The sequence below is a fragment of the Cydia splendana genome, chromosome 5 (genome assembly GCF_910591565.1).
Source record: "Cydia splendana chromosome 5, ilCydSple1.2, whole genome shotgun sequence".
NCBI classification, from domain to species: domain Eukaryota; kingdom Metazoa; phylum Arthropoda; class Insecta; order Lepidoptera; family Tortricidae; genus Cydia; species Cydia splendana.
This window is the reverse complement of record NC_085964.1, coordinates 3,815,797-3,839,726: the sequence shown is the minus strand read 5'-3', so window position 1 is coordinate 3,839,726 and position 23,930 is coordinate 3,815,797. Positions and strand designations below refer to the sequence as shown.

Genomic DNA, 23,930 nt, shown 5'->3' with positions numbered 1-23,930 from the left:
AACATACGACTTAAGTGTGGACTCGATTCTAACCTGATTTCTAGTACGAAATTTGTTGACAGGAGCCCATGTTTCAACCCTACCCAATTTATCTATATCGATAAAATACGCAAGCGTGTGGCATACTACACTATTTAAGTCTGTTATGTTGGTACTATTGTTCTTTGACATTTCTTTGTCATACATGTTGGTAATGATTGGAACACCAAACATACACACAGACTAATCAACCCGCTAGTATGGAAGTCCCGTCTCTTAAAACGTAGTGATTATATTCTCTTTGGTCCCGACTACTAGCAATCATGAATCTAGGATATACCTGGATCTGGCATGAGTGGTGGGGGTAACTGACAGAACGGGATAGTCTTATGTATCTTTCAGTAGGAGTAGCAGAGAAAGCGGTATTATTGCTTGTCGTTGTCACAGTCTCACTTTTTGTTTGCTCTCCACCTTTTTATTAGTATGGAGAATGGTGGGCAACAAATGAATTCGACCAATCACAGTGTCGCATTTGCGTATGTTTTGTCCCTCACGGAGGCACGCGTATACCACTTCTATGCGATCCTACCTTCTATGCTAGCAATACACATTCGTTCTCGAACTTCATTTCCGTTCCTTTCATTCATTCATTCAAAATCGCCATTAGCTTGACTTTGACTGACGCTGTATTACAATTACATTACAAATTTTAGGTGTCCCGTAATTTCAGCGCATATTTCGCTAATGTTTATTATGTTTACCGCATAGTGCCTGGAGGATACCCTTGCGATGAAGTTAAAAAAGATGAAGGTGGATTCAGAGGTACAGTTTCTTTAGAATCCCTATTACCTAAAAGCCGACAAGTCTCCCTCGGCGTGAAGTCGTAAACAAACATTTTTGTTTTAGGAGGTGAGTCCCGTGCCTGTGCCTCAGCCCGAGATAATTGAAGCTGACCTGTACAAGCGTACTTACTTTGGGCCTGATGTTCCCACGTTAGAGCTCGAGTGTTGGGAGGAGGAGCTCTCTGAATGTCAACTGAATGCCTATAAGAATGCCGACGACGAGTACAAGAGCATTCAAACCAAGATTGACGATCTGGTGAAAGATACCGGTGGACAGATTGTGTATAACGGCGACCAGTTTACTGCATACCAGTTGCTTGGGAAGTGAGTACATTTCATTGTAATTTGTAAAGTCAAAACTCATTACAAAGTGATAAATATCAACAAAAAATTACACTTCTATAACAAAGTTTTTGGTATAGAATAGACGATTGTTTGTGTTTAGGCCATGCTCTTGGAAGTTTCTATTCCAGTGCGAACCATACTGACAAATGAAAATCTAGGTCTTGTCCTGGAATTTTGTGAATACATTCTTAGGTTGTTTAATTGCTTTACAAGCCATAGCATGCTTTGAACCTTATTTCTATTTTTGAAATTAATTTATTGGTTTGTTTTTAACCCTAAAAGAGGGGTGTTATACGCCAATGTCTGTTTGTGTGTCAGTCAGTCTGTCTGCAGCACCACATTTTGTGTGCTTTTGTAATTCATAATTGCTCAATTCACGTTTTCCAGGCAACCAGTACTGAAGGATCTGGAGAGACAGAGCGCAGAGATCATTCGATCTAGATCTCGCTCCCTCTCCATCTCCAAGGAAGGAAGTAGGACTGGCAAAAGAGGTACAAACTCACAACTTTTTTTCACTAGACTTATTGTAAATTCTAAATGTCCAGATGGAAAAAGGAAGAGAAGACGGCCATTGGCATGCTGGTCTGATGATATAATTAAAATAGCAGGGGCCAACTGGATATGGGCGGCCCAAGACTGAAAAAACTGAAAGAATCTGGAAGAGGCCTATACCTCTTAGGAGGGTTCTGGAGGAACTTACGAGATAGATAATTAAGTTAAAACCCAAGATTAAGTTTTGTTACCCAGAAATATTAAAGGCTTTTACAATTTTCTAGACTTATATTGACCAGGATATGGACTACCTTTGATTGTGATTACCTATACAAAAGGTAATCACGGTCCATATCCCGGTCGATATAAGTCTAATGAAACTAACTGTGAATCATTCAAAACTGTCACAACTTTTTTTTACTAATGCAACATTTATGTTAAGTAAGGTTTTTATTTGCTAGCTTATACCCATAACAATTCTAGCCTGCCATGTCCATGTGACCTGTTTGGTCTGACAAATAATAAATAATAAATAAATAAATAAATATTATAGGACATTCTTACACAGATTGACCAAGTCCCCCAGTAAGCTCAAGAAGGCTTGTGTTGAGGGTACTCAGACAACGATATATATAATGCATAAATACTTAAATACATAGAAAACAACCATGACTCAGGAACAAATATCTGTGTCATCACACAAATAAATGCCCTTACTGGGATTCGAACCCAGGACCATCGGCTTCACAGGCAGGGTCACTACCCACTAGGCCAGACCGGTCGTCTGACAAATGGTATACAAACAGAGATATACAACAATATAATGGCTTTTTGTTTTTAATAAAATACAGAGTTATTCTTAAAAGTAGGCATAGCCCCGCAAAACTCAACAATGAGTTTGAATGTGGGGTCATCAGTCTCTAGTTATTAACTTAATAACTTATACAGTGAAACCTGGTTAATTGGCACCTGGATAAATGGAAAACCTCAATAAGTGCAACCAAAGGTCCGGTCCCGGTCCCTTGAGACCAAAATGCCTCTATAATTGAAAGTTTGGAACCTCTATAATTGCAATTTAGATTTTAGTGCTTTTCGTAATTTTGCCTCTGTAATTGACCACATCGCAACTAAGACCTCTATAATTGACACTGTGCTAAAAAAATCCGTTATTTTAGCTCTTCTTATTACCTCTATTATTGAAACGAGACTTATTGATAACCTCTGTAATTGAAATAATGTAGTTGTAGACAGCAGAAACAATATTTTAATAGCAATGATCATTTTATTTTAAATCTTCATCCAGAATTCAATTTATTTATTGGGTATCTAATATCTATCACAGCCAAATAGGTAGGTAGGTGAAATAGTTTTGATTAAATCAAAAACAAAGTATGCTTTTTACATTCCAATAAAACTTTCTTCTACAATTCAAGGGAATTTTTTAAAAAGTAGTAATTAATGTAGGTAGTATAAAAGTGCAAGTCATAGACCAGAAACCCAGAAAGTAAGCTTGGAAATCTACTTTCAATGGTTATTTGCACCTCCATAAAAGAAATTTGTCAGAACGCAACCTCTATTAATGAAAACCTCTATAATTGACACAACGAATTTTTGAACCTCGTTTATTGGCACGACCTGCTTAAATGAAAAACCTGGTTAATTGACTAAAAAATGCTGGTCCCTTGAAATTGCAATTATCCAGGTTTTACTGTAGTATGTAATTAAATTATGGTAGTGTTTTTTTAACATAGTTTTAAATTTAGGCTTATTATTTTCACGTCTTATAGCATTCTTTATTAATATTTATAGCCTTATATCAGAAATACAATTTTATACTAACATATGCGGAGTGAAATTTGGACAAAGTTCAATATTGTTTTAAATAAAAAAAACACCATTCTTTTTTAAAATAATTATGTTCTTATAATTATGGAGCGGTGGTGGCCGAGTGGATATGACGTCCGACTTTCAATCCGGAGGTCGCGGGTTCAAATCCTGGCTCGTACCAATGAGTTTTTCGGAACTTATGTACGAAATATCATTTGATGTTTACCACTAGCTTTTCGGTGAAGGAAAACATCGTGAGGAAACCTGCATACATCTGCGAAGAAATTCAAAGGTGTATGTGAAGTCCCCAATCCGCATTGGGCTAGCGTGGGGACTATAGCCCAAGCCCTCTCGCGCATGAGAGGAGGCCTGTGCCCAGCAGTGGGACGTATATAGGCTGAAATGATGATGATGATGATGATGTTCTTATAATAATGTATAATTGTATATATCAAGGCTTAATGTAAAAAATAGTTTACTCCCATGCGAGATGCTTTACGGCAGTTCTGTGGTACTTTGTCCATCGCTGTCGAAAACACAGATGTCGTCATTTTATTCAGCTCCGATTTTATTTTTCGAATGAAAATGTACATTTTTGGGACGAAAATTATTGCAATATACTTGCCTCTTTAGATTTGCCCAAAAATCTTCTATAGGGCGAAGTTGCGGAACATTAGGTGGATTTGATGTCTTCGGTACGTATGGGATGTTTAACTCCGCCATTTTGCTAAGGGTTTTTTTGGAATAATGGCTTGAGGCTAAGTCTGGCCAAAACACTACATTTTCTCCTCTATGACTCGTATTTATGAAATCCCGCACTAATGGCAAACAACGCTCTATGTTGCGGTCGGCGTTTACAGCTAAACCTGACTCAAAGAATACAGGCTTAGACATTCCGCGTCGACTGATGGCAAGCCATAGCAAAACTTTTTTAGGAAATTTTGTATGCTCAACATATTTCACGTTCTCATCGGTTGGACCATTGGTGTTCTCAAAATAGTAATTGCCTTGCCACTCGTTTCCATCTAACGTGAAATATGACTCGTCATCCATAACGCAAGTGGCATTGTTTTTAGCGTAAAATATTTCTTTGACTAATTTACGCTGCCGTACTTTCTGAGTGATTTCTTGGTTTTCAGAGACAGTGGGCTTAACTTTTCTACATCGCTTATCGATGCCCATGTCTTTAAGATATTTTTTAACAGTTTTGCCGTCAGTTTTAAATTTTCTTCCGAGCTCTCTATAAGATTTTGCGACACGGCCGGCCGTAATTTTCTTTAATCGAGCTCTCTCAGAAACCTTGCTCAAGCTGGAATAGTTTCCAGAACCAGGCTTTCTAGCAGTGGTTTTTTCAAGGCAAAGGACGCCAGAATTAGTGTCCGACCGAAGGTTCGGTTTCGGTTTCGGCCAGTTTCGGCCAAAAAATCATGTTTCGGCTGTAGTTTCGGTTTCGGCCATAAAATGGCCGAACCTTTCGGCCGGGCCGAAACTTACGAAATGGTACTTCGTACTATGAAAAATGAAAAATGAAAAATTGTTTATTAAGGGTTACAATTTCCATTACAATAGTAATAAGGTTGGAACCTTCTTTTAAGTATAAAATATACTTGTGGCAGAAGGCCCCGCTCTTCCATAATTTGAGAGGGTACAATCCATAATATAATTTAGTATGTTACAACAAAGTATGTTACTTATAATTACTAAAGTCTATGTAAACTTATATAGCCACTTTAGAACAGTCATATCTGATAAGCAACACGGGTTCGTAAAAAATAAGTCTACAGTAACAAATTTATTGGAATACAAAAATTATCTATGTACTAGCTTTGCGGATAGAGGTCAGGTCGATACCATATATACGGACTTTTCTAAGGCCTTTGATAAAGTGGACCATAACATCCTTTGTCACAAGCTCGCACTATACGGATTACATGGTAATTTGTTCAGGTGGATATGTTCCTACTTGAACAACAGGAGCCAACTTGCAGCTGTCAACGGATCTTTAAAAAAAAAAAAAAAAAAAATCATTTATTTCGAGTATCTTTGTCTGCTCCTGTACCTTTAACCTCAGGAGTACCTCAAGGGTCACACTTGGGGCCGTTGCTGTTTATTGTTTTTATAAATGATCTGGCAGAACGATTGTCTTGCCCCTCTCTATTTTACGCAGATGATCTGAAAATATACAAAGCAATAAACAGTACCGTAGATTGTTTACTGCTGCAGGATGACTTAAATGTTATTTCAAACTGGTGCGCTAATAATCGTATGTTCCTAAATGTGGAGAAATGCTTCGCGATAACTTTTTCGAAGAAAAAACAAAAAATATATTACGATTACGCCATAGCCGATCAGAAACTTTCACGCAGAGAGTTAGCTAAAGATCTCGGTATTTGGTTTGACGAACAGTTAAACTTTAAATATCATTACGAGTACATCACAAAAAAAGCTAACCAAATGCTTGGATTTATTCTCCGAATCACCAAAGACTTTAAAAAACCAAAAAGCTTGTTAACACTCTTTCATAGTCTTGTCCGTAGTGTTCTTGAGTACGGGTGTAATGTGTGGTCACCGTACTACTCTTTACATTCCAATAATATCGAGAAAGTTCAGAAAAGGTGTCTCAAGCTTTTGTCATACCGCTACAACCGTGATCTTATACGCAAGGATTATGTCGAACGATTGCGCACATTCAATGTTTACTCCCTTGAATCACGCCGTCTTCTTCATGACATGCTATTTCTCCACAAAGTTCTCCACTCCAAAATTGTATCTCCCAATATTCTGTCCCTAGTTACATTTAATACCCCCCGGTTCAGGTCCCGTGCCCCAAAGACTTTTGCTCTACAAGTGTATAAAAATAATACTTCATTTTACAACCCTATTGTAAGAATGTGCCGTCTGTACAACGACCTGGTATCTAAACATAGCCATATTGATATATTCAACTCAAGATTTGCAATCTTTCGGAAACAGGTTATGGAAGTTCTTTGCCATCGATCACCATTACATTAAGTTTCATTATGTGAATTATTATGTTTTGTGCCTAAAATTGTATTATTGTGTAATTAAGTTAGTTTTAGTATAGTTGTAGTTTTCGCTCTAATATTTGTTTCATGATGTGCATACATGCTTTGGATGGCATTCCCAACCAAAAACCTGCTCTAAAAAGAATTATTCCATGTAATAAATGTTATCTGTTTTGTGTGCCTAAAAATAAAATAAAAAATAAAAATATAAGACATGCTATAAAATTATTTCGAACTTAATATACTTAATAATATTACATATTTAACTAACTTAACCTAATTTATAGCTAGCGCGCGCATGTATGTATGCGTGAGTGTGTGTGTGTGTGTGTGTGTGTGTGTGTGTGTGTGTATGTGTGTTTGTGTGTATATATTTATATTCTCTATTTATCATACGATGGCTTCCAATTCGTTATAGTGTAGGGTTTTTAACTATGAAACTAAACTATGTGACAAAGACCAAAAGTTGGGGAATAAGTAGGACAACAATATTAATATGTACCTACATAGGTATACTGATTCATGTATAGGTACAGAAATTAATTGGTTTATTATAAAACACAATTCCACTAATGAGGGCGCCACTAAGACGGTCGACGCAGTATTAAGAGGCTGTTAATACCTATAACGCGCACACTGTCTAATTGTATCGGAGTAAATGAGATAGCACTGTCGCATGTTACTGGGCCTGGGCAAAGGAATAATAAAAAAACTCATCATCTTCCTCGCGTAATCCCGGAATTTTTGCCACGGCTCAAGGGAGCCTGGGGTCCAATTGACAACTAATCCCACGAATTAGCGTAAGCACTAGTTTTTACGAAAGCGACTGCCACCAGACTGACCTTCGAACCCAGAGAGTAAACTAGGCCTTATCGGGACTAGTCCGGCTTCCTCACGATGTTTTTCCTTCACCGAAAAGCAAATAGTAAATATCAAATGATATTTCGTATATAAGTTCCGAAAAACTCTTTGGTACGTGCCGTTGTTTGTACCTGCGACCTTCGGATTGAAAGTCGCACGCTCTTATCGCTAGGCCACCAGCGCTCAAGGAATAATCTCGCTTTTTAATACAATGGACATTGGTTGGAGTCTTATATGCTACATTGCAGACTGTGCTACTTATCCTGAAGCCTGAAGCACGGCTTTGACTTCGCATGAAAGTTTGCCTCACTGGGGCACTTCGGACGTTTAGGCCCAGGTGAAGATCGATACCCGGCCTTGCGATATTGTTAACAAAAAATTCGCGCTCGCTGCGCTCGCCTTTTTGGTTGACCCTGTATCTACATGTTAGCTTGACTGGTTAATGAATAGAGTTAGACCAAGAAAATTCAGCAATTATTTTGATAGCACACGCAGTGCAACTAGTGCAAATGTTATTTATACGTCATAATTTCATAAAAGTTTTGACGTTTAAAATAACACTTGCACTGCGTGTGTTATCAAAATCGTTGCAGAATTATCTTGGTCTAACTCTAGTAATTTTCTTAAAAAACTGCTTAAGTAACATCAATTTCAAGGACATTGGGTGTTGACAGCCCCATAATATGTGTGAAAAAGCGGTTTTATGTAATTTTTTCAACGATTTTAACAAGTCTACAAAAGGTTCGGTTTCTGTTTCGGCCGAAACTAGAGCCAAAGCCGAACATTCGGTTTCGGTTTCGGCAAAAAAACATGTTTCGGTCGGACACTAGCCAGGGCCATGTTGCATAACAAACTACAACTAATATTACAAGCGGAACTCCTTTTCTAATTTCACTAATTAAAAAAGGAGTTCCGCTTGTAATATTAGTTGTAGTTTGTTATGCAACATGGCCCAGAATATTGTAAATAGTGCTTCGACTCTCACCCATTTGCACAAAATGTTCCACCACCTTTGATTTCGGCCATAGGGGATGGCTACTATAGAAATTACATACTGTTTGACGACGGCATTCTTGTTGATTTACCATAATTACAAAATTAAACACCCAATCTTTATGAGACTTACCAAACTGATTGACAGATATATTGACTTTACATTGGCAACACATATTTTTTATTTAGATTTTTGTGTTTCTATATTTTATATATACAAACTTTGTCCAAATTTCACTCCGCATACATTATATCTATAGTTTTCCTTAATCTACGATAACCGATTATGTGTGCCTTTGGGCAAAGGCCTCCCCCAATCTTCCCCACTCTTCCTTATTTTGCACTAATCTGGTCCATGTTTTAGTCCTTCCAGCCATGTCTTCGATTTCATCGGACCATCTTTTAAACTGCCTGCCTCTGTTTCTTTTGTGCCCTCTAGGGTGCCAGAGTGTTACAGTTTTGCTTCATTTTTCTCCTCCTCTAATAGTATGTCCAGCCCACTTCCATTTCAGTTGTTTTGTTTTGTATGTAACATCAGTAAAGCCTATCTCTTAAATTCTTGCTACTTATTTTGTCTATTCTTTTTTTCTTTAAGATGCGTCTTTCCATGGCTCTTTGAGGTATGCTTAATCTTTTACATTGTGCTTTGCTGAGTGCCTTTATTAATATATTGTACTGCAAATCAGGTCGCCCCAAAAAGAATAAAGAAGAAGACCGTGACTACTCTCCGTCTCCCGATAGAGACTTGGAGCCGCGCCACAAGAAGAAGAAGAAAGATAAGGAGAAGGACAAGGAGAATAAGAAAGACAAGGATAGCACCAAGACCAAGGATAAGACTCTTGCACCATCAAGTAAGTATACATATGAATCTGCTTTTATTTCACTGATAATACTTGTTAGAGTCTGGTCGGAACAAGAAGAGTCATGGAACATATTGGGCCCCATATTCATCATATAATTACTAAAACATATTTAGTTTTACAGCGCATTGGCGCTAGCTGTAATGCTGTAAAATTATCCCTGAATAAATTATTATAGCCTCTTTATTTCCATACCTCTTACAAATTATATCATTTGAATTTTTATTTTTTAGATTCGGCTAAAATATGTTTTTATACTGTTGTTGTTTTTGTTGATTTTTCTCCTTTCTTGAGGTATGGATCCAGGGACCCCGTTTGGGTAAAGGCCTTCCCTGAATAAATATCAATATCAATCCCACAACTGTTTTCTTTCCGCACAGACTCTAATTTTGTTGTGGTGAAATCTTGGGTTGGAAGTCACAAGGATCTTAATTCTTCAATTTAGGCATATTACAATGAACTTAAAAATGTCAAAAACTACCACAAGGCGGTGAGGGCACAGCCCTAAGAACGTAGCAATAAAAACTTGGCAGAATTTGTTATGGTACCATTAAGTTACCCTGATAACAGGATTGGTGACCAATTGGCCATAGAAACTGAAAAATCTTCTTGTATAAATAATAATGTTTGTGTTTTTTATATCAATGTAAATTTATTTGTGTGTCGTTGGCGTACGCGTCGCCATCAACTTTAGATTAAGTCAGGTCCCCACAGAACACCAGCGCCACGGTTTGCCGCGGCATTATGCTGAGTGGGGATCCTATTTTAGCGTCCAAATGTCTTTTATGTCTGCATGCTTTTCTTTTTTTTCATGTACTTTGTTGTGGTGTTAAAATAAATGTATTCCTTCTTCTTCTTAAAAATGATGGGACATTAATTATAAATTTTCTCAACTAGATGTGCACAGCGTGGTCACGAACGTGCGTCCCTCCGAAGCCACTGCCATCGGAGGGCTGCTCACCGGCAGCGCCACCAAGACCACGGCCATCGTCGACCTAACCAAGGATGATGGCAACAAGAACGTGGCCGACTCCAGGGAAGTGTCCTTTAATAAGCTGCAAGGTGAGATCTCAATATTTATTATAATTAAATTTATATGTACGTTATTTTAACAAAATAAGTGAGATTATGGGCAAAGAGAATTTGAAATAGAGGAATATTGTCAAAGTAAATTATGTAGTCAGTACATTTACTAAGCTGCCATCTTTCGACACAAATGACTAAAACTTTTAGAACGCCATTTGACTTTGATCCTTATTTTTTCACTGATATGTGTTAAATTTGTCAAATATCAAAAAGTATCGCCATCTACTCGACAGTAGGCCAAAGGTATGGCGCCCTCTCTCGAAAAGGTGGCAGTGGATGGCACCATACCTTTGGCCTATCCTGTCCATAAGTTTCTAGAAATTCCCTTGTCGCTAGGCTAGCAACATGCTATAAAAACAAAAATTTACTAAGCCACTTTCTATTTCAATTAGTTTCACCTATGTGCAAACTTTTAGAATAAACATATTTTTTTTTCTTAGGCAAAACATTCCCATCGCTGGTTGTGGTCGCTCGCCCCTACCTCCGCGCTAAAGACACGCAACCACCCGCCGACCGCTCGGCTCTTGACAGCAAAGTGAAGTCTGTGCTCATGCACACTCCCATGAAGTTCACCGAGTGGCTCATACAGCAGGGCCTGGTGCGGTCGGAGCAGTGGTGCGTGATACATCAAGGCAACAAGCTCAAGCTGGGTAAGTCATACTACAGCTAAGGACCCGTTCAACCCTCGATAGCAAAGTGAAGTCTGTGCTCATGCACACTCCCATGAAGTTCACCGAGTGGCTCATCCAGCAGGGCCTGGTGCGGTCGGAGCAGTGGTGCGTGATACATCAAGGCAACAAGCTCAAGCTGGGTAAGTCATACTACAGCTAAGGACCCGTTCAACCCTCGATAGCAAAGTGAAGTCTGTGCTCATGCACACTCCCATGAAGTTCACCGAGTGGCTCATACAGCAGGGCCTGGTGCGGTCGGAGCAGTGGTGCGTGATACATCAAGGCAACAAGCTCAAGCTGGGTAAGTCATACTACAGCTAAGGACCCGTTCAACCCTCGATAGCAAAGTGAAGTCTGTGCTCATGCACACTCCCATGAAGTTCACTGAGTGGCTCATCCAGCAGGGCCTGGTGCGGTCGGAGCAGTGGTGCGTGATACATCAAGGCAACAAGCTCAAGCTGGGTAAGTCATACTACAGCTAAGGACCCGTTCAACCCTCGATAGCAAAGTGAAGTCTGTGCTCATGCACACTCCCATGAAGTTCACCGAGTGGCTCATCCAGCAGGGCCTGGTGCGGTCGGAGCAGTGGTGCGTGATACATCAAGGCAACAAGCTCAAGCTGGGTAAGTCATACTACAGCTAAGGACCCGTTCAACCCTCGATAGCAAAGTGAAGTCTGTGCTCATGCACACTCCCATGAAGTTCACCAAGTGGCTCATCCAGCAGGGCCTGGTGCGGTCGGAGCAGTAGTGCGTGATACATCAAGGCAACAAGCTCAAGCTGGGTAAGTCATACTACAGCTAAGGACCCGTTCAACCCTCGATAGCAAAGTGAAGTCTGTGCTCATGCACACTCCCATGAAGTTCACCGAGTGGCTCATCCAGCAGGGCCTGGTGCGGTCGGAGCAGTGGTGCGTGATACATCAAGGCAACAAGCTCAAGCTGGGTAAGTCATACTACAGCTAAGGACCCGTTCAACCCTCGATAGCAAAGTGAAGTCTGTGCTCATGCTCACTCCCATGAAGTTCACCGAGTGGCTCATCCAGCAGGGCCTGGTGCGGTCGGAGCAGTGGTGCGTGATAGATCAAGGCAACAAGCTCAAGCGTGGTAAGTCATACTACAGCTAAAGGACCCGTTCAACCCTCGATAGCAAAGTGAAGTCTGTGCTCATGCACACTCCCATGAAGTTCACCGAGTGGCTCATCCAGCAGGGCCTGGTGCGGTCGGAGCAGTGGTGCGTGATACATCAAGGCAACAAGCTCAAGCTGGGTAAGTCATACTACAGCTAAGGACCCGTTCAACCCTCGATAGCAAAGTGAAGTCTGTGCTCATGCTCACTCCCATGAAGTTCACCGAGTGGCTCATCCAGCAGGGCCTGGTGCGGTCGGAGCAGTGGTGCGTGATACATCAAGGCAACAAGCTCAAGCTGGGTAAGTCATACTACAGCTAAGGACCCGTTCAACCCTCGATAGCAAAGTGAAGTCTGTGCTCATGCACACTCCCATGAAGTTCACCGAGTGGCTCATCCAGCAGGGCCTGGTGCGGTCGGAGCAGTGGTGCGTGATACATCAAGGCAATAAGCTCAAGCTCGGTAAGATCAACATAAATAAATAATACACTATCTTTGACCATTAAGCTGCGCGTTTACGGAGCACCTATTCGAGGATAATCGCAAATATGGCTAAGTTGCCAATGCTACAGTAAACATGCAAAAACTTCGGACATCTTCACGAAAATCTCGTATATCTCCAGTCACCTTAACAAAATTATATAATATGATTCAGCCTTTAAACGTCTGACTGCTGGGCACAGGCCTCCTCTCATGCGCGACAGTCCTTTAAAAAAATTACAAATATAAAATTGCTCATATGGTTGGAGCTTGGTGGGAGAGTATGTAAAAAAAGAAGACCCAGTCCAAATTATGACAAATCTGAGGAAACCCAGTTATATTTGTGTCTCTGAACAGCTAATAATACCCATTTATTTTCAGGCATGTACTCCGACGTATCCAAGTTCCCGTTCTCCGGCGGCTACGTCTGGATCTCCGAATGCTGCCCGACTCGCTTCGTGTCCGTATTTTGCAGTTCCATCTTTGAGGGAGCTACCTTCCCTCCGAGCGTGCTTCTGAAGCTGGTCTACCATTGGGCCTGCCAGACTAATGTGCAGAACGTCGTGCAATGGGTTAAAGTGGACAATCTCTATGTCAAGGTAAGGTAACTTTATTAATATTTTCAAGTTTAGCATAGGTTATTTTCGGTTTAGAACCGTTGGACAAGAGCAGTGCGCTACCGTCCCACTGCGTATGACAAGGCAGTATAGCCTAGTGCTTCGGCCAGTTCAGTGGGACGAAATTTACTGAAATTATACTGGTCGTTTTGGAGCTTTCTAGTAGTGTTTCTCGGTTGATAACTTGATATTAAGAACCTAATATCTATTCTATTTTTTTCCAGGGTCTATTCACCTGGTTGCGAGCAGTGTGCACTTCAGCCATCCACCAACACATGAGCTTACTCGGCGGCGCCGGAAAGAAGGTCGAGGTGGGCGTTATTTCGCTCGGAACCACCAGCCACGATGGAACCCAGCGCCAAGTCAAGGTGGAGGTGCTGGGCGTGCTGGACCCTGCCGACAAACTGGTGAGAATAGTCATAAAATTATTATAGTTACACACGAATTGTCAACGATATCAAAGACACCAATAATAACATTCTTATATATTTCAGATCCGCCTCCGCGCCGTTGAACCACTAGCCGAGCACGAGAAAAACTACAAAAAGCGCTTCCAAAAAATCCTCGAACCCCTCGTCACTTGGGTCCACCCGTCCTCTGTCATCCTTACGGACCTGACCGTCGACAAGGGCACCCTAGTGTCCATGGGCTTCAAGAATGTCCACCAATCGTCCTCGCACACTGACACCCCGGCCAGGAACAGCAACGCCAACATCATGGAGTACCTGAGGAGGATCGTGCCGAGGATGTTCCAGAACACGCTCTCATTGCTGTCGAGGCAGATCATACAGCAGTTCCTGGACGAGCTGGTGTGGAGGGAGAGGTGAGTGCTGTCTCTGTCACACGGACACCCCGGCCAGGAACAGCAACGCCAACATCATGGAGTACCTGAGGAGGATCGTGCCGAGGATGTTCCAGAACACGCTCTCATTGCTGTCGAGGCAGATCATACAGCAGTTCCTGGACGAGCTGGTGTGGAGGGAGAGGTATAACGAAAAAATGGACAGTCGAATAGTGGATCATTAAGTACAGTCAGTAAGAAAGATCGTCGTATAAAAAACCGTTTACTCTTATTTTTTCATTTTCTAATCTGCAGGTTCGGAATCTCGCCCGGGCAAGCGTTCGAAAACATTGTGCTTCATATCGCGGAACAGACCAAATTCGACTCCAAGGATGCTATTACAGTCCGCCTGAACAAGATTGCAGCTAATCCATTCAAGAACTGGAAATATCCCAGCAAGGTACGGAATTACGGATCTTCCTAGTAGTAAGTGAGTAAACACTTTTTTGTACTAAAGAGAGGAATAAATATTAAAGGTATTGTAAATGATTAATGATGTTTAATGTAGCAGGCCGGTTTCCAAGTTTCAATAACTGCCATTGCCTATGATAATTAAAAAAAAACGAACGACAAAATAAACTCCTGGAAGCGTAAAAGAGTGAAATGATTGAGAGGTTTGTTGAATTGAAAATAAGACCGATAGCGATATTGATAAACGGACTAGCTCAATGGCACGAGCCACGATTGTGCCACGAGCTCAAATTACCCAAAATAGACACAATTTTACTTCAAATAAATTTGATTCAATGCAATTTATGATTTGAAATCAAAACGGTGTTCTTGTAGAAATCAAAGAACACCGAAGAGGCATCGACATCTGCAACAGAAGAGACGGGACGCGGGAAGCGTGGACGCCGAAAGAAGGAGCCAACCCCTGAACCTCCGCCCCGTAAGAAGAAGAAGGAGAAGACACTTTACGTGCCCGACGACGATGAAGAAGAGGTCAGTATATAATGCTTTGGTATAAGCCTCATCATAGTTTGACGGGTTTGAACGATAAATACGCAATACACATTACATTATAATGTGTATCGCTCGGTATGTGACGGTAGCCTTCATTTGGCAGTGCCGTGTGGTGCCGGCATCAGAAAAGCATCCTTTTTGAAGTAGTAGTAAAAAGTTTTTTATTTAAAAAGCCAAGTTTCACATTGCCCGAAACTCTATTTAAATATTGCAATAATGGCGGTAGAGCCTTCTATTCTTCTTTCCATTATCACTATTCTCTCTTCCAGATACCCCTAGCCCTCCGCCGCACGAAGATTAAGCAAGAGCGAGACCAGAAAAAGGAGAAAGAGAAAGAAGAGCCAACTCCCCGCTCTCGACGCAAAGCCGTGCGTTCGTACGTCGACGACGACCTGGACGATATACCGCTGAAGAATATCAAGAAGGAGATGAAGCCAGAGGAGACTGTGTCGATGGAGCGGTATTACTTCGGGCAGATTGGCGGGGAGGGGCCGGTGGAGAAGGTTTCTATTGCTGTTGAGGTGAGTTTCTTATTTACCCCCCACTCTCGATGCAAAGCCGTGCGTTCGTACGTCGACGACGACCTGGACGATATACCGCTGAAGAATATCAAGAAGGAGATGAAGCCAGAGGAGACTGTGTCGATGGAGCGGTATTACTTCGGGCAGATTGGCGGGGAGGGGCCGGTGGAGAAGGTTTCTATTGCTGTTGAGGTGAGTTTCTTATTTACCCCCCACTCTCGATGCAAAGCCGTGCGTTCGTACGTCGACGACGACCTGGACGATATACCGCTGAAGAATATCAAGAAGGAGATGAAGCCAGAGGAGACTGTGTCGATGGAGCGGTATTACTTCGGGCAGATTGGCGGGGAGGGGCCGGTGGAGAAGGTTTCTATTGCTGTTGAGGTGAGTTTCTTATTTACCCCCCACTCTCGATGCAAAGCCGTGCGTTCGTACGTCGACGACGACCTGGACGATATACCGCTGAAGAATATCAAGAAGGAGATGAAGCCAGAGGAGACTGTGTCGATGGAGCGGTATTACTTCGGGCAGATTGGCGGGGAGGGGCCGGTGGAGAAGGTTTCTATTGCTGTTGAGGTGAGTTTCTTATTTACCCCCCACTCTCGATGCAAAGCCGTGCGTTCGTACGTCGACGACGACCTGGACGATATACCGCTGAAGAATATTAAGAAGGAGATGAAGCCAGAGGAGACTGTGTCGATGGAGCGGTATTACTTCGGGCAGATTGGCGGGGAGGGGCCGGTGGAAAAAGTGTCTATTGCTGTTGAGGTGAGTTTGTTGTTAAGACTCAGATTGTGTAGAATTTTCGATGAAGAGGGTGACATTTAAAAACTTTTTGTGTTGTAAAGTACTGTTCTGATTATCCTTACTAAAGTAACAGCAGCGTGAATTAACGTATTCTTTTCCATTAACAGTGCCCCACATGCCTCATCGAGTTCACCAACAACATCTCCCTCATGGAGCATCTCTTCTTACACGCCATACCCGCGCCTGCCTCCGCCCCGGACTCGACCGCCCAATGTTCATACTGTCTCATACGGTTCGCGACCGATGATGAACTCACGGCGCATCTCAAGCAGGAGCACCCGAGCGACACCAAGACGCCTGACTTGTTTACGTATGCTTGCCTGATCTGCGAGGTAAGTGCGAAAATAAAGAGCTTTTGAACTATAATGCCTACGCAGGAAGTTTAATATAGATTCGGAACTTCAATTCAAACACATCTTTGAATTCCTTTCCAAACGTATACAGGTTTTTTTTATCACGGTTTTCGTCACGCCGTTCAAGTACTTAATACATTTTTTAATGCAATTTCAGACCTTTATTATAAAAAAGCTACTCAGCGAAATCAAAATATTTATATTAAAATTTGGGTAGAAAATGAGAGCCATACTACTTTCACCACAGTTCCAATTATTTCATGAACATAATCGCATTTGGAAATCCAACAGGTCCGGTTCGCAGCCGTCCTAACTCTGGCCACGCACATGCAAAAGACGCACTTGCCCCTCGAGCTGCCGTACGGCTGCGACGCGTGCGACTACCGCGCGTCGTCGCAGCGGCGCCTCGCCGACCACTACCGCGACAAGCACGCCAAGCACCACTCCGTACAGTGCCCACACTGTCTCAAGGTCAGTGCTAACGTCAGCCATACATGTCTCGAGCTCCCGTACGGCTGCGACGCGTGCGACTACCGCGCGGTTCGCAGCGGCGCCTCGCCGACCACTACCGCGACAGGCACGCCAAGCAGCACTCCGTGCAGTGCCCGCACTGTCTCAAGGTCAGTGCTAACGTCAGCCACATGTCTCGAGCTCCCGTACAGCTGCGACACGTGCGACTACCGCTAGTCGCCAACCACTAACGCGACAGGTACGCTCACACTCCGTGCAGTGCCCGCACTGTCTCAAGGTCAGTTAACGCGATCGGCACTGTAATACAAAAATTTCAAAATGGCGACCAGTTTTGATCGATTTTTACAGGAAATTAGAAGGGAACAAAAGATATGGCGCGTCGCGCGAAACTTGCGACGGAAGGTGTAGCCGTCGCGCGTGTTTTTAACTTTTATCTCAATACGCAAAAACAGGGGTATTATATTATGTTTGACGCTAATGTCTGTTTTTATAAAATTATTTGTGTTATACAGGTGATCCAAGTGTACGCCGACGGGCACGAGCTGACCGCCAACATCTTGCTGTTCCTCGACCACCTGCAGCAGCACCAGGACAAGGAGCTGGAGATACGCTGCAACCGCTGCGTGCTCAAGTTTGTGCACCTCGGTGAGTGCTCAGTTAGTCCAGTCTTCAAGTGCAGGTGACCCAGGTGCTCGAGCTGACCGCTAACATCCTGCTATTCCTCGACCACCTGCAGCAGCACCAGGACAAGGAGCTGGAGATACGCTGCCACCGCTGCGTGCTCAAGTTTGTGCACCTCGGTGAGTGCTCAGTTAGTCCAGTCTTCAAGTGCAGGTGACCCAGGTGCTCGAGCTGACCGCTAACATCCTGCTGTTCCTGGACCACCTGCAGCAGCACCAGGACAAGGAGCTGGAGATACGCCGCAACCGCTGCGTGCTCAAGTTTGTGCACCTCGGTGAGTGCTCAGTTAGTCCAGTCTTCAAGTGCAGGTGACCCAGGTGCTCGAGCTGACCGCTAACATCCTGCTGTTCCTCGACCACCTGCAGCAGCACCAGGACAAGGAACTGGAGATACGCTGCAACCGCTGCGTGCTCAAGTTTGTGCACCTCGTTGTGCACCTCGGTGAGTTGGCAAATTATCCAGTCTTTCAACTCTTATTTTCAAAATTTATCAGGTTTCACGTTCACATCCGACCAACTTATATTCTAGATCAGAGGTTTCCAAACTACGGCCTGCGGGCCACGTCCGGCCCGCGAAAAAAGACAAAATCCCTTTAATCTGGCCTGCGAAAAATAAGTGAAGGAGTGGCTCTTAGGTCATAAATTTTACAGATCTCTGCTGAGCCTAGCCACCCACAAATTTAAAATCTACTAAGACAAATGCAATACTTTATTTCTCAGAATTTTTACCAAATATAATACAATAGAAGGCCTTTTTAGGCCTCTTGACGGCTAGATGTCATCCTGTTGTTTTTACAGGTCAGTTGAAGGAGCATCAAGTGCGCGACCACACCACGGTTGAAAACGCCATCCCTCTCTGCTCCGAAGAGCATCTCATCAACAAGCCTAAGGTAAAGGACATACAAATATATTTTTTTTATAAAAACCGGTTTCATAGGTCATCTTTATTTTTACAAACCCCACTGCAGTTTCTTGAGAAAACCTTGACAGGGAGACCCCTCCATAGCCAGAGCGTTCGTGGTATAAATTCCTCTAAAATCTGTCAATGTGCGCAATAATTAAATGGCCATTTAGATGTCTCGACGACTCGTATGCGCGATTCGATACATTGCGATATTTGACCGTACCTCAGTAGTTGGCAATATATGATGTGCAAAATTAAAGTGTGAACCAATGACCGAATGAATTAATTTTTTTTTTCTTTAGACCAAGGCCCGACCGCCAGTGAAGGACTCCTCCAGCCACACAATGAGCGCCACGTACGAGGACGTGACGCTGGTCCTTCCCGACGGCATGATTTGTCGCGAGTGCGACACGGCTCTAGACAGCGACAAGCATTTCCTGTGAGTACCATGTTAGGCCCAGGCCCGAACGACTACAGCCACACTATGAGCGCCACTTACGAGGACGTGACGCTGGTCCTTCCCGACGGCATGATCTGTCGCGAGTGCGACACGGCTCCACTCTAGACAGCGACAAGCATTTCCTGTGAGTACGCATTGTTTAATTCCCATATACAAGGTTTCACGGCGTCATCAACTGTGCAAAAAGTAGTTGCACGCCCGATGCAACTACTTTTTGCACAGGTGGGGGGAAGTACTTAGACTTGTGTGAATGCGGTGAAGAGCCCCAAACCATGGAACACATTATCCAGCGCTGCCCTCTGCATTAATATTCTGGTTCCCCGGAAGACTTGCTACATCTCACAACCCATGCAGCTGCATGGCGGATCACACTGAATGTTGAAATCTGACTTTATAATTGTTGTTGTAATTTTTAATTGATATGCCACTTACCATTTTGACTTGATAAAACTAATTCATTTTTTTTACAGTGGATCGTCATCCTGTACCAAGTGCTCGTTCACTTCCTCGTGCTACCGCGCCATGTTGCGGCACAGCGGCTACTGCGCCGGCGCGCACTCGCTGGAGGACGCGCCGCGGGCCGCGCCCGCCGAGCTGCACTGTGTGTGCTCCTACACTACCCGAGTGGGTGAGTACTTCCTGAGGGCCTTTTTTTACCTTGCCAAACGAAAATCAAAATTTCCTTATCTGCCTCGCTATCGCTCAAGCAATAGAGAGGCGGATAAAGAAATTTCGATTTTAGCAGAGTTGGTCCTTGTTGCTTGCCTCTCACCGGCTCACGGCAATGACCGGTGGACGTTGAACTAAAACGGAGAAAACGCCAAATGATTTGTCCCTGAGTCCGAGCCTATCCCAAGTAGCATGGAAGTGTCGGCAACATCAATATAGCAGCCAATTAAGAACTTAGAGTGATTTAAGGGACGTATAAGAGTGTCAGAAAAGATTTAAGCTGTATAAAAGGTACTTTACAGACATTATACAGCTCAAGCTGTATAAAATCATTATAAAGGATTCTGCGGAAGCATGGGGTGCTTTATCAGAATATAAAAAATCTACTATAAAACTAAAAGTGTTGTGAGAGACTACAAGCTAATTCTATCGTAAAAGCTGTATACAGGCTGTATTGTAGTAACACTTGGCACTTTTAGCTGTATAAAAGTATCTGTTAACTCCGTTTTAAAACATTAAGTGTTGTGAAACACTACAAGCTAATTTTATCGTAAAAGCTGTATACAGGCTGTATTGTAGTATCACTTGGCACTTGTAGCTGTACAAATGTATCTGTCAACCCCGTTTTAAAGCTATTTCTTATGGCGTAATCTTACTCTCCTATAAGAATAGTAGTTGTATAACTTCTGTCTGTAAGGGTATTATAAAACCAAATGAATAAATGGCAGCTATAGTACAGCTTTTTTCTGTATTACTGATAGAGTCGCTTATAACAATCTTTTGGCGTAATTTTACACTCGTATAAGTATAGTAGTGTAATGATTTCTGAAAATAAGTGTATTATAAAACTAAAGGAATATATGACAGTTACAGTACAGGTTTTTTATTTGTTATACGGATCTGTAAAGAGAATTATAACTTATGTACGGAGAACTGAAATACAGCCAAACGAATACAAATATTCTATTATAAAGCTGTTTTAATTACAAAAGCTGTAAAAGACACTCCATTTATTACACAGCACAGCTACTAAGATTATAATGCTCTCCAACTATCCTGTAGGCTGTTTAAAAATTGTCGCCATTTTACAATTGAAAAAAAAAAGTATTTGTAAATATAATTAAAGAAATACTTGCAAATATTTAGCAGACTAACGCCGTGTTATGATTACCAGCTAAAATAAATTGTTTAGCCTTAGAATTAATATTTATAAATATTTTTGATACTCTAACCTTAAAAACAAACAGTAACTACCGATTTTTGATATTTTCCTTATGGTTTCTCTTTGTTATTTTGCAGGCGCGTAAATATTTTGCCAGAAAAGATACACAGGTTCACAATAAATAATAATCCGCACTTAACAATAATGTAATATTCCATTCAAGTCCTGTATAATATTTACTTTTACTTTTACCATCCACTATAACACTTTATTGTCGCCATTACTATATTACGAATGAACAAGATTAAGACATTTTAGTTTCTTAAATGATTATTATTCTCTTGTAATTCTTTCTTATAACTCATTTAAAACTTATATTCTTATATCGTACTTATAAGAGATTATCTGTAGTGTTAAGGTTTCCTGTTACACCGAAATATAGCTGTAATGCAGCTATTATGCAGCTTATGTATTGCTTATACAGCTACTCTACAGCTCTAATAACGCCAGAGGCTGTATAATTTGGGCCCTTTTTTTACTTATAAGGGCTGTATAAGCGCTTATACAGCCTTTGTACAGCCTAACTGTACAGCTTATAGTATACAAATAAACTTTAATACAGCTTATATACAGCTTGCAATGCTACTTGGTACCGACCATACTAAGATAAAACGAAAACCTAGAAGAAGAACAACCAAAGTATTTTAGATTCACTGCAAGTACCTAATAGTGTTGTGAAAATGCCATAACAGTTTAAGTTTATATAATTTAAACCCCATTTAGAATGGTTAAAGAACTTGCATGCAATATTTGATACATTTGCTAACTACAGAGTCCAAATACCACAATGTAACGAAAATCGCATGCAAATTCTTGAACCGTCTAAATGAGGCTTAAAAATAACTGTATTTTACCTGATAAACATCTGAAGTTACCTTTTTTTTTATAATTGTGAAACAACGTATAATTTCAAGATATACCTTCATTTCAACATATAGCTCGACCGAATCAGTTTTGTCGAGAGAGTGACAGCTTTTCAAACATTTTACTTTGCAGGCACCGACATGCTGACGCACTTGCTGAGCTGTGAGCACAAGACCGCCTACATATCGGAAGACGCCGCCAAGTTGAACACCGTTCGCGACGACGCGTTCGCGCCTCGCCTTGAGGAGCTCCCTGTAGTGAGTTGCTATCTCTTTTCATTGTTATTACGTCCACTGATACGTGCTGATATTTTAGAATGGCCCACTCGACACAAAACGAGCTGCCTCGCAAGGCAATTGTAACAGCCGGTCCGTGAAATTAAGCCTCGTCTGAGGCAAACGCACGCACGGCTTTAAGTGCCGGAACGTGGACCTGCGTACGAGGAAACCATTTGAAAAAAATAATCGTGGCACACGAGAGCTTAATACGTTGAGAGAAGCACGTCTATACAGAGCGAGTTCCTTCGAGCGTGCATTTGGGGTCATATCGTGGTACTTTAATCTTATTTTGTGTTTTCTTTTATATTATGTATTGTCTCGTTTGTTTGTGCTTACGAATAAATTATATTCTATTCTATTTATGTGTACTAAATTCCAGATTAGATAAAGAAAAAAAATATTCTTTGTAGTGCAATATATATGTCTACTTGATGATTGAGCTCTGAGAACCCAGCACAAAGAATAGAATATTATCTGAAAATAAGGAAGCAAGTATTTAGTTATAATCTTATAATGGTTGTGTTTGCCAGCAGCAGCAGCAGCAGCAGCAGCAGCAGCAGCAGCAGCAGCAGCAGCAGCAGCAGCCGCCGCCGGAGAGCGTGCCGGCGCCGGACTACGCGCCGCCGTCCGTGCTCAACACGCAGCTCTCGCTCGACGACCTCGCGCCGCCCTCCGTGCTGCAGGCCGACCAGGTAACCTCGTCTGCATGTCCCCAACCAACCCCTCCAACTACATGGCCCAGTATCAATATTGCCACCTAACCGTCACCGGGGATTACGGCCTGGCCACGAATGGTTATGGTTTTCACCTTAGGCGAAGCCAGTCGCGCAATGTCGTGGCCAGGCCGTTACCGTTCGTTCACTCGTGCCGTATCTGATACACCTGTATCAACATAGCGGTACCTTACGTTTTGTCAGTATTGATGGGAAGTCTATGATTAAATTTTAATAAGATAATAACACCGGACAATGGTGCAGATTTGCACTTAAATGCTGCCTTTCCTGAACGCAACTTATCACAAACTGTTTTTAAATCATTTTTGTGTTGGAACCAGTGAAATGCCATAAACCTAACTCTGTAATCGATGTATTATTTCCAGCACGACCAGGAGCTCCTGAAGGACGCGTACGACCGGCCGCTGGCCACGCCGCGGCACGAGGAGCCGAGCTACAGCCTCGGCGACTTCGAGCCGCTGCCGCAGGAGCCGCCGCCGCAACCTGACTTTGAGCAACTGTAAAATGTTGCAGAGATGAGAAGATGTAGAGGGGCAGGCAATGGCAATGCTACTGGCTTTGTGGATGACAGCATTGACAGCAGCTGCTTAACGTTGACTGTTGTTGGGAATATGCCAGATAATAATAGTTTATTACATGTGATTTCAATATTGACTTCTTCTTCTTCCAGTGCCATCTCATACCGGAGGTCGGCTGTCATGAGTGCTATACGAACTTTAGACACAGCTGCGCGGAATAATGAGCGTGTGCTCTGCTTGAACCATGTTCGGAGATTTTTGAGCCATGGGTTACATCTTCGTCCGGATGATCTTTTCCCTTGGATCGTTCCTTGGATAATGAGTTGAAGGAGTCAATATTGATAGCCAACCTTAATACGAGTATGCTTAGCATTTCTCCTATGACTAATGGTGCCCCCACCATGGATGTATACAACAGAATAACGAGTGTATTTACTA

The 23,930-nt window shown here is 42.3% G+C and overlaps 1 protein-coding gene across 1 annotated transcript; it reads left to right on the top strand.

Moving 5' to 3' along the window:
* Positions 1–657: 657 nt before the first annotated feature.
* Positions 658–23,488, top strand: LOC134790466 (uncharacterized). Its single transcript, XM_063761275.1, has 21 exons — positions 658–801; positions 886–1,145; positions 1,554–1,657; positions 9,052–9,216; positions 10,123–10,287; positions 10,752–10,961; positions 12,972–13,189; positions 13,432–13,614; positions 13,702–14,030; positions 14,304–14,448; positions 14,835–14,990; positions 15,281–15,532; positions 16,447–16,671; positions 16,984–17,163; positions 17,676–17,808; positions 18,642–18,733; positions 19,050–19,186; positions 19,678–19,835; positions 22,095–22,219; positions 22,789–22,932; positions 23,340–23,488. Exons 1-21 carry the CDS (start codon positions 769–771, stop codon positions 23,475–23,477), a joined length of 3,552 nt encoding a protein of 1,183 aa, XP_063617345.1. The 5' UTR covers positions 658–768; the 3' UTR covers positions 23,478–23,488.
* Positions 23,489–23,930: the final 442 nt, after the last annotated feature.

Bases quoted from the DNA above. Each gene is read 5' to 3' on its own strand.
- LOC134790466 (XM_063761275.1), top strand. From the start codon at position 769: ATGAAGTTAAAAAAGATGAAGGTGGATTCAGAG. The intron at 15,533-16,446 runs GTGAGTTTCTTA...TTCCATTAACAG, and splicing joins AGGTTTCTATTGCTGTTGAG to TGCCCCACATGCCTCATCGA. The intron at 22,220-22,788 runs GTGAGTTGCTAT...CAGCAGCAGCAG, and splicing joins GCCTTGAGGAGCTCCCTGTA to CAGCAGCAGCAGCAGCAGCA.